The sequence below is a fragment of the Chelonoidis abingdonii genome, chromosome 1 (assembly GCF_003597395.2).
Source record: "Chelonoidis abingdonii isolate Lonesome George chromosome 1, CheloAbing_2.0, whole genome shotgun sequence".
NCBI classification, from domain to species: Eukaryota; Metazoa; Chordata; order Testudines; family Testudinidae; genus Chelonoidis; species Chelonoidis abingdonii.
Window position 1 is genome coordinate 249900079 of NC_133769.1, and position 14524 is coordinate 249914602.

Here is a 14524-nt window from a genome sequence, read left to right on the forward strand (position 1 = left end):
CTCTATTCAAAAGAGAACAAACCCCAATACAAGGAACCAGAAGAGATTCTATCTCTCCTCCCCTTAGCTTCTTCCTGCCTGGGACACCTAGGAGAGTTAAACACAGAGCGTAGTGTTTCCCCTCCTCCTGTCTTTCCTTTCTCCTTAACCAGAGAAACTCAAACAGGTTTTAAAAAGAAAGCTTTATATAAAAAGAAAGAAAAAGAGCATAAACATATTCTCTGTAACAAGTGACAATACAGGGCTATTGCTTATAAGAAAAATGTGAATAAACAGTCTGATTCAAAAAGATATCCATTTGAAACATTCAGCAAGTTACACACATGTAAATACACCCAAAACAACATAAAAGCCTATATTGTTTTTCTACTGTACTCAAGTTGGACACAGAAGATTAGAAGAAAGAAGAAGCTTCTCATAGCTGAGAGACAAACAAAAGAACTCAAGAGCCCAAAAATTCCCTCTGACTTTGAAAAATCCAGTTTCCTGATTGGTCCTCTGGTCAGGTGTTTGGTTCCCTTTGTTAACCCTTTACAGGTAAAAGAAACATTAACCCTTAGCTATCTATTTATGACACATGGGTACTCCTGGCTGGCCTCGCTGAGGTTGGCCGAGGGTGCATGGACAAAAATGGGAATGACTTCACAGGTCATTCCCTTGTTTGTTTTGTCTAAAAATAGAGTCAGTCCTGCCTAGAATATGGGGCAAGTTGACTAGAGAACCAGAGAGCACAGTCACTCCGGCTCAGAGCCCAAGATATCCTGCAGAAATGATGAGCTGCATGCCATTCTAGGGGGTGCCTCTGCAATAACCGCACCCATTGCTTTCCTCTGCACACAGCCCTCCTGGGCTACCGTGGCAGTGTCCCCCCATTTGTGTGATGAAGTAATAAAGAATGCATGAATAAGAAACACTGACTTTTTAGTGAGATGAAAATGAGGGGGAGGCAGCCTCCAGCTGCTATAATAGTCCAGGCAGGACATCTCTATTATTCATTAAAGGGTGGGGGGGAGAGGAGCACAGCCTCCTGCTGCTATGATAGTCTAGAATCTCCATTAGACATGAAAGGGGGGGGAGAGAGGAGTTCAGGCTCCAGCTGCTATGATGAGGATGGTTACCAGCCCTATTGTACCATCTGCCAGGACTGAATTTCCAGGACACAAAGCTTAAAGAAGAGAATGACCGGGAGTCACTCCCGTTTTTGCCCAGGCGTCCCCGGCCGACCTCACCGATGCCAGCCAGGAGCACTCACAAGATGATGACGAGGACGGCTATCCGTCATTTTGTACTGTACCGTCTGCCACCGGGGAAGGCAGGGGAGGGGATCCTGCTGTTTAGCGCTGCAGCATCCTGTCTACCAGCAGCATCCAGTAGACACACGTTTCTTGCCTCTTTCCAATGTCACCGATTTTTTTCCCCCCCTTTTCTTTGGGGGTGGGGGGAGAGGGGTAAATTGACGACATATTCCCTGAACCACTGGCGACAATGTTTTTGACCCTTCAGGCACTGGGAGCTCAGCCAAGAATGCAAATGTTTTTCAGAGACTGCGGGAACTGTGGGATAGCTCGAGTCCTCAGTCCCCCCTCCCTCCCTCCCTCCATGAGCGTCCATCTGATTCTTTGGCTTTCCGTTACGCTTGTCACACAGCACTGTGTTGAGTCCCTGCTGTGGCCTCTGTCTATCATAGCCTGGAGATTTTTCCAAATGCTTTGGCATTTTGTCTTCTGGAACGGAGCTCCTGATAGAACAGATTTGTCTCCCCATACAGCGATCAGATCCAGTATCTCCCATATGGTCCATGCTGGAGCTCTTTTTGGATTTGGGACTGCATGGCCACTCGTGCTGATCAGCCCTCCACGCTGGGCAAGCAGGAAATGAAATTCAAAAGTTCGCGGGGCTTTTCCTGTATACCTGGCCAGTGCATCCGAGTTCAGATTGCTGTCCAGAGCGGTCACAATGGTGCACCTTGGGATACCGCCTGGAGGCCAATACCATCGAATTGCGGCCACACTAACCCTAATCTGACATGGCAATACCGATTTCAGCGCTACTCCCCTCATCGAAGAGGAGTACAAAAATCGGTTTTAAGAGCCCTTTATATCGATATAAAGGGCTTCGTTGTGTGGACGGGTGCAGGGTTAAATCGGTTTAACGCTGGTAAATTCGGTATAAACGCGTAGTGTAGACCAGGCCTAGGTCTCAAAATAACAGAGTTTAGGGTGGTGGTTTGGTTTTAGTTACATACTAACCATTTTTTGCAGTGATGCAAGTAGAATTCATTTCTTATCAGTACGCTGCACTCATGGAAGGGAAATGGTGGGTGCATGTGACTTCTGGACATGACTCCTCCTTGCCCCAGCCTGGGGCCCCGTCCCCTCCCCGAGATCTATCTCATGTTACCTGGGGGGAGCGAGGGAGGCTCTGTCATCCTTTTGCTGTGTTGGAGACTTCTGAACTGCAGGGCTCTCTGGAACCACAGCGGTGAATGGAGCAGAACGTGGGGCGCTGGACAGCCCCACGCTGGCAACTCCTCTGGCGTGGCGGTACTTCCCCTGAGCCTTTCCATGCAGATGCGTCTCCTGAGTCCTGTCTGGGGTCTGTACAGCCTTGCTGGAGGACAGGGCATGGGGTGGGGCTGGAATAGGGGAACAGTACAGCCACTCCAGGGGAGCTGCTGGCGTTCTGCTCCTTTATCGCTGCAGTTCCCTGCTCCTTTTGCTGCTGCGGTTCCCAGCAGAGCCCTGGAGTGGCTGTACCACCCCAGCCCGGTCCTCTGGTAGGGCTGCTGTACAAATCCCAGCCAGGAGATGCAGCTGCATGGAAGGGCTGGGGGTGGTACAGCCGCGCCAGAGAACACAGCCCCACATTCTGCTCCTCCTGTGTCTTTCTGGTATGGTGTACTGGCTATAAATATCTTTCTGGTACGGCATACTGGCCTGTACCGTCCTGCTTGCACCATTGATTGATTGATTGTTTGTATACTACTTTCCTTTACATTCTAAACATTTCTTTCTAGTAAAGTCTTACTAATTTTGCCATGAAAGGGACCTGCATTGAAATTCTTAGGACCTGTTAAACTAAGACAAGTATTTTTGCAGGGAGCAACTGAAACTTCTCTGCCTTTAACCTGATCCTTAAGCTCACTAGATCATTCCTGCTTCCTTTAATGTCAGTCAGTTTACTCTTTTGGTACCTATCAGCAGTTTGTTTTGTGGTAATAGTTTCTGCATCCAATTCCAGGATTGTGTGGGGTTTTTAAAGTTTTTAAATGCGTTTATCATAAGGGAGAAAACTGGAAACAGTAAATAAGCAGACACAACTAGATTAAGATTGTTATGAAAAATGTAGCCAGCTGTGCTCTAAGGTTAGTTACAGAGAATAATACCTAAGTCTTACCTTTTAAGAAGTCCTGTGTCAGCTAGTTGCTGTCTGAGGCTCCCCTCCCCCACTCCCCATGGTTTGTCTAAATTAGGACAGTAACCTTTTACTGACAATGGTTGTCAACTGGTTCCTTCTAGATCTGTGTCAACTGATGTCAGTACAGTTTGGTTGGTAATGTAGACGGGATCCAATAGTTTTAAAGTCTGACAGAACCTATATCATATTATGGCTCTAAGATGCTTCTGTGGAGATGCTGAAAACAATTTCTTCCTGTTTACACTAGCAGCCAAACTGCTTTAAATATCACTTGAGGAGCAGCTGGGGGAGATTCACTGTTAAATTGTCAATAATGTGAATCACTTTCAGAGAATAATCGGTCCCTCTGAATCACAAACTGTGTCTAGTTCCATTCCTTCTCTTGTAATCCAGCTCTGAGTCCATGTGGTGTTTTTATAAGTCATACATTACTGTATCCTTTAATCAGATATGAGTCCACAAGTACAGTTGTATTTTAAAGTTCTAACCTATTTGCTTAGATGTTCATTACAGTTCTCAGAAGCATCTTTCAGTTTACTTACTTTTGAAAGGGTACAGATCCATACTTTCACCTATTTCAAAAGAAGTCTTTGAACCTGTCCAAGAGGTGAGTCCTTTAAGATGGATACAGAAATGCTGTGCATTTGAAGGGAAAAAAAACTCTCCAAAACAAGTACCCCAAAAGTTTCTGATATACCTTAAGGATCTTTCAAAAGGTCTTCAGTTCCCTTTGTGCTCTTTGAGCTTGCATTTTTCTTGAAGCAGCTGCTATTAGCATGGTTAATGAACACTTCACATTAGGAATTTGTTTCCTAGCTGAACGCAGTTTAGAAAATTAAAATTAATAGAAAATACATATAGAGCCAACATATTGCTATAACAGATACAAGCCAAATTGAACAGTGAGATGTGAACTGTCACACTGAGATCAGAAATACCTTAATATGTTTACTTCATTCTTTGGATTTAACATTACAAAGAATCGGATTAACTTTAGTTAAACCATTCTGCCTCTTGTAAACCTTGTGTACAGTACTCTTGATAGAGTGGATGTGTCGAAGCTCTACTGATTGTACATCTGTTGCCTTGAGTATGACAAATTTACAGGGCGTTGTACTTGTTACTAACCCATCAGAGCAGTTTTTTCCAAGGCCCGTGAAGCAGATGAGACAGGCATTGGGCTCTCAACCAAGAAATCTGAAGAGGGCTGTGTGCACTTCATTTTTTTGTCTAGTTGTGTTCAGAAAACTAACAGCTTTTGGGTCCTTAACCATGAGATGTCCTTTCTCGGTGTTGAGAATTATGATATTTTAATAGTCAATAAATCAAGGTTTAGAAAAAATTAATTTTTAAAAATTTACTTTATCAAATAGCTTTGAATATGAATGAGATTTGAGGATGTGGTAGGAAAACAGTTCATTACCCTGAATTTACGAATAGTTAAATTCCAGTCTTTATCTGGCCAAATAAATTTCTCATTTGTCTTGCTTCATTTCTCAGTGAAATGGCAATTCATTTTTATTATTTAAAGGACAGTGTCAAGATTGGTTTACCATTTCTTCCCCCTCCCCTTAAATTTTGTAGAAATTCCTTCCGTTTAAAAATGTATAAAAAAATATCACAGTGCAGAATTAACATAGTTTGGACAGACAGATGAAAAAAAAAACTTAGCACATGTAATGTTTAATGTGAGTTTTTCAAAACAAATGTTCTATTGCTGTTTCTTAAAAGTGATGGATGAGATGAAGAGGAAAGAAGGAAAAGTGGGAATAGATTTTACCTTTTTTCCATTTAAAGATAACGAACATTGACACTTTTTGAAATTTTAATAAGTCAGTGAAGTGATGCGTGGTAAGAATTGATGCACGGATGTTTCACCACCAAAGTGGCAAAACTGGATAATAAGAGAGTGCCTTTTGATAATCAGTGCCCAAACCCTGTACTGTAATCTTTAATGTTACGGAATGTTTTGGTTCTAAGTGTTGAATACTCATCAGGATTTAAGGTCCTGATTTAAGGTTGAAGTTTGCAGTGTCATACAACTGTGTGGACACTGAGATTCAACTTCCTTTGCCTATATAAAGGTAGAATGAATAGGTGATGCTTAGTATTTTCTCCTTATGAAATTGACTGTTTTCAAACTAAAATCTTTGAGAAATTTCAGTGACATTTTAGATTATGCTGTTAGAAACCCATAGGAATATATTAATTATTTCTAACTAAGTATACAATTGCTTAAATATTGCTTTGTTCCTCTAACTTTTTTGCTAATGTTTAAATGTGCAGTTTCAGCTAAACATTCTTTGAACTATATAGCTTTCATTGTGGTGATCTTAAACTGATTTGAAGAAAACAAATTACAGTGAAGAGAAAATATGACTGATATTAGAAATGCATTAACTCATTTAGTCAAAGCCCCACTTACTGTGCCATTCTGTGGTTGCTGACTTTCTTTCAGATTCCTCTCTTTGTGCCAGAACTATACTCCAGGATCTGAGCTGCGTTTAAAAATAAAATTGAGTTTCTAGCCTCTATAGTTACAAAGAAAACTTTAAAAACATTAATGAAGTGTGAAACAATGTAATGATATCTTCCTGAGGTATAAGACTGTCTGAAACAGTAATTCTAATGCAGGAGTAAATGGCCTCATTCATATCCATGAGTGTTAATGCTGAAACTTTATGTCATTAAATGTCAGAACTTTTTAAACTGCTAATAACTTTAACAGAAATATTCATTTTTTTTTAATTTTGGGTAGCACCTTAAGGTGCTATACAAACACACACATTGTTATGGTTCCTGCCCCCAAAAGCATAATCTCTTAACAACCTTCTGTGCATCCAAAAGTTCTGCCATAATCGCTAATTTCTTCACACCAACATTTGTTATGCAGCTATAAGTTATCAGTGCAAAGTTTCTGAAGGACATTGAACATAAAAACATAAGGTGTAGTGTAAATTTTAATCATAATTTCAAACTAAACATGTAATGTATTGATTATATTATTCATATTCACATTTAACTGAGTTTAAAACCTCCTTTCCTTTGTGAAGCTGCCAGAGATTTCTAGTCTGCTGCAAAATCCTTTCCATAGAATATAGGTCAAGTTTGCCATGAAGTACACTGGAGAGGATTCTTGACTACAACATGCAACATTGTTTATTTGAAAGGTGTAAAGTCCTCCCTAAATATTCTTATTTTCTCATTGCTTTTATTTTTCAGAAAATTCTTCCAGGAGGGAACACATCTTTTGATGTAGTTTTCCTTGCAAGAGTAGTTGGGAATGTAGAGAACACTTTATTTATTAACACTTCCAATCATGGGGTATTTACTTACCAGGTAAGAGAAGAAATGGGAGAATCTTTTTAACATTCTTAAAATAGATAACCATATAGGTTTGTAAATATCTTTTGTGAATATATGTTTAGTGGCAGGTATAAAAAGTGTTGTTTAGCCAGCTAGGGAGGTGCCAAGAAATGGAGAAAAGTGCCACAGAATTTGTTGCCTGACTGAGAGCATTAATATCTATAAACACCATTATTCTGACAAATTGCTATGTGTAAATCCCCCTATCAAAACCTAATACTGAGCATCTTGTCGGAAAAGTTCCCTGAAGACAAAAATATGCAGTAGCTTGCCCATCGTTACCACAAGTTTGTATCTTTTCCTGATTGGAGCAACATTTTTGATAGAAAGCTTTCTGCACAACACCAAAGGAAAGCATATCAATTAAGGGCAAGAATCTGACCCCCTGACTCATTGTGGATGCTGTTCAGTGAGAATAAGGGTATCCAAATAAGATATTAAATAACTTTCCATGTAAGGGTAGGTATTCTTCGTATATCTTGTATGTACTAGGGAGCACCAAAGGTTCCTCCATATATAATGTGGATGTCTTAGTGTTAAGTTAGGAGGATGGAATTATTCAAAAGGTGGCAATGTGATAGAGATGTCAACTTCTAGGTCACTTGTAAGTTGATTCAAATAATTAGTAAATGAAGTACTTGCCAGTAGTAAATCTACAAATGCTGTTAGGCATATGAGAAATGAGTGGGAAGGAGAAATGGTGGTGGGCAAGTAGATTCTGTGACCGGGTTACTAAACCAGTTTTTGAAAATCTGTACTGAATTCCCTAACTATATTTTTTTTTTAAAGTAACAGCAGAAGTTATATGCCAGTAATTTTGCTGCTGTTGTTTACTAGATGCCCAATGGGCCAACTTAATATAATAATTTATATGCTAGATTTTAAAGTTTGGTTCTAGTCCAAAATCACACAGTAAAATGTCAGAGAGGAGAAGAATAAAGCAGGCAAGGTGGACGTAGGTTAAAGCGCTCAGTGTATTTTCTTATCGTACTAGGGCAAGGGAGGATACAGTGAAATTGAAAGACTGAAATTTTAAAACTGATTAAAGGACTTTTTTTTATTCATCATGCAGTTAACCTGTGGAACTCATTTCCACTAAATATAATTCAAGTGAAGAGGTTATCATAATTTCAAAAAAAGTAAATTAGCTGTGTGGATAATGAGAACATTTGTAGCTAAAATGGATAGGATAGAAAAATATAGAGAAATACCCATGTTTCTGCGTGTTAGCCTGCTGCTCAGATACTATGACCATGAGTGTGACATTAGAACCTATATAGAACAGAGAGGAAGTTTAGATGTTTAGGAAGAAATTACAGAAATTACTGTCCGTTATGAGATGTTTCACCTTTGTGAAACATCTGGTACTGACCACTCAGAAAAAATATCGGACCAGAGAGATTAACAATCTGACCTGACTTTTGTCACTCTCAATCTTTTGTGTGTTTGTCAGTAGTTAGCAGAGGTGGCAGATATAGAAATCATACTTTTGGTTGTACACTGAGTCAACTTGATCTGAAATAAACATGGATTTCCATGATGTCTTTTTAAAATTAATTTTCAGAGTTAGAGCACACTTTAAATTGATGGCATTTATTTGAAAAATTGCTGAGTTTGTTCCCTAAAATTGACACATTTTGTAGATACAATACTAGTTGCAGAAACTAAGACTTTTTTCTCTGGTTTGAAACAGGTGTTTGGTGTTGGGGTCCCGAACCCTTATCGGTTGCGCCCTTTTATTGGGGCAAGAGTTCCTGTAAATAGCAGTTTTTCTCCAATAATAAATATACATAATCCCCACAGTGAACCTTTGCAGGTGAGCATCAGGTGCCAGTTTCATGTGTGTGTTTATTTTTTACAGTGTTCACTGAAATTTGTTCACTGTTTGCTTTGAAATTGCATTAAAAAAGTGTTTTGTTTAAGAATGCTTCCTTCTCTTTCCCCTTCTCCCGCCCCCTTTTCAAAACTCCTTTTCTGGTATTTTGAGCACTATGTGCTCTGTTTTAAAATGCACTAAAGGAGAAAACACTCGTAACTGATTTTGATGACTTGATTGTCTAATTTAATATTTTGAGAAGCTGTGTTCAAAGAATTGTACAGAATTACAAATCATCAAGTATGTAAATTTAGGGCCGAATCTTGCAAATTATAAACACTTTACACGCAAGTCCCACTAGAATCATTGGGATTGCTCACAGGCAGAAAATTGAATAGAAGTTTGCATGATTTGGCTTTCTTATGTGAAACTACTCTCTAAAGAGGAAATCAAAAAGTAGAAAAAGCATGAAATTAGCCAATTTAAAAGCACTTTTCATAATACTCATGTAAAAAATTAAACTTGACAAGCCACTTTAGAAGTTAGTATATGTGCTTAATCTTTGCCTTCACTGGTAATTAAGGAAAAACATTGATGGAAGCAGAATGCAGTATATTTTCAAAGCAGAGAATAAAGGAAAGTGATTCATTGTTTAAACATAGACAAGTCACTTAACTTCTCTATGCATGTATTCAACTGTAAAATGGAGTGTAATCATTCTTAACCACTTTTTTGTAAAGTGTTGAGATTTATGGATGAAAAATGTCAATTCTAAAACATTAATAAAAAGGAAAGGGAAAAAGTTTCCTTAAAAATGACTGTTTATTTGTCAAAGACTGCCAAAAGTATTGAAAGTCTGAAAGTACTGAATCTAAAACCAAATTTATTTTCCTCTACTGACGTTAAAAAAAAAAAAATAATAATAATAATAAAAAAATAGATGTGCCTTGTCCTAAACTACCTCATTGTGTGGATGGCTTCTTTTTTAAATTTACAGAAATATCTTCTAAGGGCAAAAGTGTTCTAACATTCAGACATAGGTAATGTTGGAAGTGGTAGCTGTGCCTGCCTGGAAAAGAGAACCAATCTTCCATTGATGTGATTTCTGTAAATGCGACACCTTATGCTCTACAAATTCTGACATACATAGATGTAGAAGGTGCCTATTTCCTGAAGCTTAACACTGTAATTATCTGAAATCAGCAAAATCTAATTTATCAAAATTGGAATAGATCCAACAGACTGTGCTCTTGTGCCTTTTCTGGTCCATTACACTATTGATTAGATTATAATTTCACATAACTAATGAAAGTTCTTTTTAATATTTATTTTTTGTCATAGGTGGTAGAAATGTATTCAAGTGGAGGTGATCTCCACCTAGAGCTTCCAACAGGTCAACAAGGGGGTACAAAAAAACTGTGGGTGAGTGGTAATATGTTTTCTAATAGGTTCTATATTCATTTTGGTCTGGTGATTTTTTGTTCTTGTTCAGCAACCATTTAAAAAGTAGATAAGCATACAAATGATTATTATTAAATTGAAGTCAATGAGAGTTGGATCAGATACTTACTTAATTACAGGTGTCTACTCATGTATTTTTCTGAAATGGGAAAAATAGAAAAATATACAGTGATTCATTTTGGGGTCACGATGCCACTTGACCATTGTCATGTATAGGATGTCAAATTATGTATATGACTGGGAATCTTTCACCCTGCAACAAAGAAGAACTTCCAAATATACATCCTTAGTTTATGCATCCATGAGTGAAGGGGTGTACTGTCACTATTCTGGTTCTGGGCTTGATTAATTTCAGAAATACCTTTTTATAGAAGTGTACTCTACCTTCATTTCTTTTCTACCTCCATTTTGACATGAGTGGTGCCCTTCTGAAGGAGGGACTGACAAAGGCTTTTATCCTTCAGTAGGAAGTTCTATAGAGAAACCAAAATACATTTCAGCAGCTTAAAGCTACATCTTTAAGATACAAAATGCAACATGTTAGCAATGTATGATTGCAGTGCACAGAGTTTATGGCTATTAAACAGTGTATAAATCACCTTAGAATTTTCTTTGCTATGGCTGACAACCTTTATTATTAAAGGAGAAACATTTCTTCATTGTCTAAGAGGAAAAAACCTGCATGTTGGGTTGAATAAACGCATAAACCTATATTTGGTTATGATGGAAATGTAAGTTTATTGTATGTTGCTTTTGTATTACTCTGTATTCAAGTGATTATTTGTGCTATTAAAAATCTCCTCTTAAATATGAACTCCATCCAATGTGAATACAACAAAATTCCCCAGTTATGCCTGTATCTCTTTCTGATAAGCGTTGAAAAATTCTTCTGTCCCCTTCTCAGAGTCCCAAGAAAAACTCTGTTGCAAGGCAACTTAAGCCTTCACTCCAACAGAAGAGGGCTGAGGACCTCTTCCTAAGGCACCACTTTCAGTCCCCCAATAGCATTGCTAGAGATCAGCATGTGGCACTGTAGAGGGGTTTGGCCCCCTCTGGGGCAGCCGGGAATCACACTGCCTCACTACTTCCTTTAAGTTGTGACAGGGAATTAGCCTGGCTGTGGGAGTCTCTTGCCGCGGCAGCAGGAGAGGCAAATCATAGTTATTCACTCCCTGTCAGCAGGCAGTAGTGAGTCACGGGCTCCCTGTTATATAATGAGCAGGCCCAGGCCCTGGGTCAGGGTGGGGCAGCAAAGAGTCAATGGCTCAGGCTGTCAGACAGGCAAGGCAGGTAAACAGCAAGTCCAGACTCTTGGCTCCGAAGGGCCTGGGAGAGGGGGGGACGCAGGCCCACCCACTCCACTGCATCCCAGCCTGGAGCCCTACCAGCGGCAGAAGGCCTGCTGCTGAGTCAGTGGGATCCTGGCCACAACACACTGGCATAGGCTCTGGCAGTGCTGCAGCCAGACTAGGGGTGGCTGCCCCTGGGCTACTTCCTAACTCCCCCCTATAGGTACCTGGGTCTGGATGGTCTCCTCCAAGGGGTCAAGCACCATGGCTCCTCAGGGTAACTGGCAAAGGGTAGGCTTGGCAGCTCCTCTGGGTAACTTGCGAGGGGCAGGCTTGACAGCCCTTCGGGGCTCTGGTCGGCATCAGGCATTGGCAGATCAGGCTAGTCTTCAGGTCAGCAGCTGATTGCTGGGGTCTACCAACCAGGCATCTGGTCTCTCCAGCGGCTGTTCCTTTAGTAAGCTCTGGGGCTGGGCTTTTATACTTCCTGTCCTAGGCCTTGACCTCTGGGGGGCAGGCTCAGGATTCACTGGCTCCGCCCATTTTGGTGTCCTGAGAGGCTTGTCCCTCTCCAGGGTGGCGGGGAACCACACCACCTCACTACAGGCACGTTTTTCCTCGGGCCAAACGTGCTGGCACAGAACTCTGAATGTATCTTGTATTGTGCTATCGGTAGATTGCTAGCTAGCCCTTCTTTTCTTTTTTATAAATATGCAATTATAATCCACTCCAGTATACTGCTAATTCTTTTTAGAGCATTGTCTATGCATAAAAATGACACCAAATATTCTGAATTTTTTTAACAATATATGTTTGCAGCCTTATAGGAGCTACTGCGTTCTTATTTGTGTCTGATTATTTCAAAAGGAAATTCCCCCCTATGAAACAAAGGGAGTGATGAGAGCCAGCTTTTCTTCAAGAGAAGCAGATAATCATACAGCCTTCATTAGAATAAAAACAAATGCCTCAGACAACACAAAATTTATCATTCTTCCTGTTGAAGTAGAGGTTACAACAGGTTTGTAGGAAAATGCAGTATTCAAAATATTCAGTTTATATTGCTGTACTAGAATAAGAAAATATTAATAGTTTTCCTTTTCTTTTTTGTAAAGCTCCAGGAATCTATTCATCAACAGAAATGCTAGATTTTGGTACACTACGAACACAAGGTAAATTGTGCTTAGGGTTTCTCATTCTAGGTTTTAAAAATTAAATCCCACCCCAAAAAAATAAGATTGTAGAAAATATATATAGAAAATTCCTAGCTCTCCATTAATGAAAATTATTTGTGGAGGGGAATGGTGAACCCCAAAGATCCTCCTGTCTCTGCTGAGCTTAATTTGTGCTTGTCTTCACAGGCATTTTTTTTTAATGTAATTAAAGGAAAATGACTTTTAAAATGCCATTTAAAACGGATCTTTTCCTCCTTATAATAAATATTCCAAAATGTAGTAAAAAAAAAATACTTATCAGATAAAATATGAAACTAAAACCAAAAAAATAACTTGGGTCTGATTTTCCAAGATGGATGGATGTGATTGCAGATGCCAAGCTCATGTGGAAAAATGTTATCAGTGCATGCAAATAACCAGTTAAATATGTGGCTATACGCAAATAATTTGTATGCACAATTATAATACTGATGATATCATGGACAAATTAGGCCGGCACAGTTGCACACACCTAACTCTGAGAACTAGGTCCATGCAGTTTATTTCCTTAACTTTTGAGTGAGGTTTTTGTGTTTTAGGTGACTTAAGAGTTTTGGAACATTGTACACAAATGTTAGAATATATTCTAATTTAAAGGTTTTCAATCATTTGTTCACCCCAATTTTTTTTCAAAAGAACATGTAGACCCCTTTGGAAATCTTACACATAGTCCCTGCACCCCCAGGGGTCCTCAGACCACAGGTTAAAAACTACTTTTCTAATTTCATTGAATTTGCTGTTCTGATTTAATCTTCATTCATTGAAATATTGGTCAATTACATGATTATGAAATCTTGGCACAAGTGTTTTTATAGTTAGAGATTAAATGTGAACAGAAAATCTGTTAATCTTCAGTATGTGCGTCAGAGAAAATAATATATCAGTGTCAGTTTTGTGAGATGGTAATTACTTGCAACTTTGGTAAAAGAAGAAAAAATCCATCTGTGGTGAATATGAAAAGACAGAACTAGTGGTTGTGTTGTGTTTTGTTGCTGTTTGGTTTTGTTGCTTTGTTTTTTAGAGTGGGTGATGTTGCGTCTGAAATAACAAGTTTCTGACTGGTTGAACTGTTTTTAAAGTTTCATATTGAATAGTGTTTAATTTGTGCAGAAATCTGGTTGGAATAGATTGTTTTTTGTATGATGAATTATATAGTAGTATGACCTGATAATTAATGTGTATTTGTTTTTAACAGACATGCCAAAAATTTTAAATCTACATTTATTAAATTCAGGAACAAAGGATGTACCAATTACAGTAAGTTTTTTTTTTGTTTGTTTGTTTGTTTTTAATTTCCTTTTATTGTCACACATTTTGTTTAGTTTTATGAAGGGAAGAAGACTGTGTCCAAACTTTAAATCATTGACATTAACATGATATAGTCCACTAAGTGGTGTTCAAGGTTGAATTCTAGGAAACATACTTTTTCTTTTCCCTCAGTTGGTATCCCAAGCTTCTAAACAGTCCAGTGGCTTATTACCAAGATATAGCTTGATGTCTTTCTGACATTCTAGAAATTGCAACGTTTCACTTAATTTCATATGTTTTTACCTTCATTCTCAGTTCAAACTGCCTGCTTGCCTACCTTAGTCGTATTAAAGCAGTACATCCTGAGGTTGCATATATAATTCTTTGGCTTCTTGAGGCTTCTTCTCTCACCAGTTAAGCTGCAGTAGGTCTAGCAGGACAGATAATGAAGGGGTTAACTCTGCCATACTCCTTATCCCCTCACCAGCCCCAGTGGAAGCCTCTGAGCCCTTGGCCCTGTGGGCCCCTCTACACTCTCACTCTGTGTGGCAAAATAGATATCAACAGAAGCCTACAGAAAGCCCCTTGAAGATTCTACACTTTTTAGTTTGCCAACAGCAGCTTTCAGCATGAGGGGCAAGTCCTCAGGGCTTTCCATCTTCCTCTCCTCACAGTGTTGTGCTGTCTGGAATTTTTCTGCATTTGCTGCTTTGCCA

The 14524-nt window shown here is 39.1% G+C and overlaps 1 protein-coding gene across 1 annotated transcript in view; it reads left to right on the forward strand.

Moving 5' to 3' along the window:
* TMEM131 (transmembrane protein 131) overlaps nt 1-14524 on the forward strand; it is a 179229-nt gene that overhangs the window by 100407 nt on the left and 64298 nt on the right. The window contains 6 exon segments of the mRNA XM_075060989.1: nt 6640-6756; nt 8477-8599; nt 9941-10021; nt 12217-12367; nt 12462-12518; nt 13756-13817. Of these exon segments, the coding sequence (XP_074917090.1) occupies nt 6640-6756; nt 8477-8599; nt 9941-10021; nt 12217-12367; nt 12462-12518; nt 13756-13817 (591 nt within the window).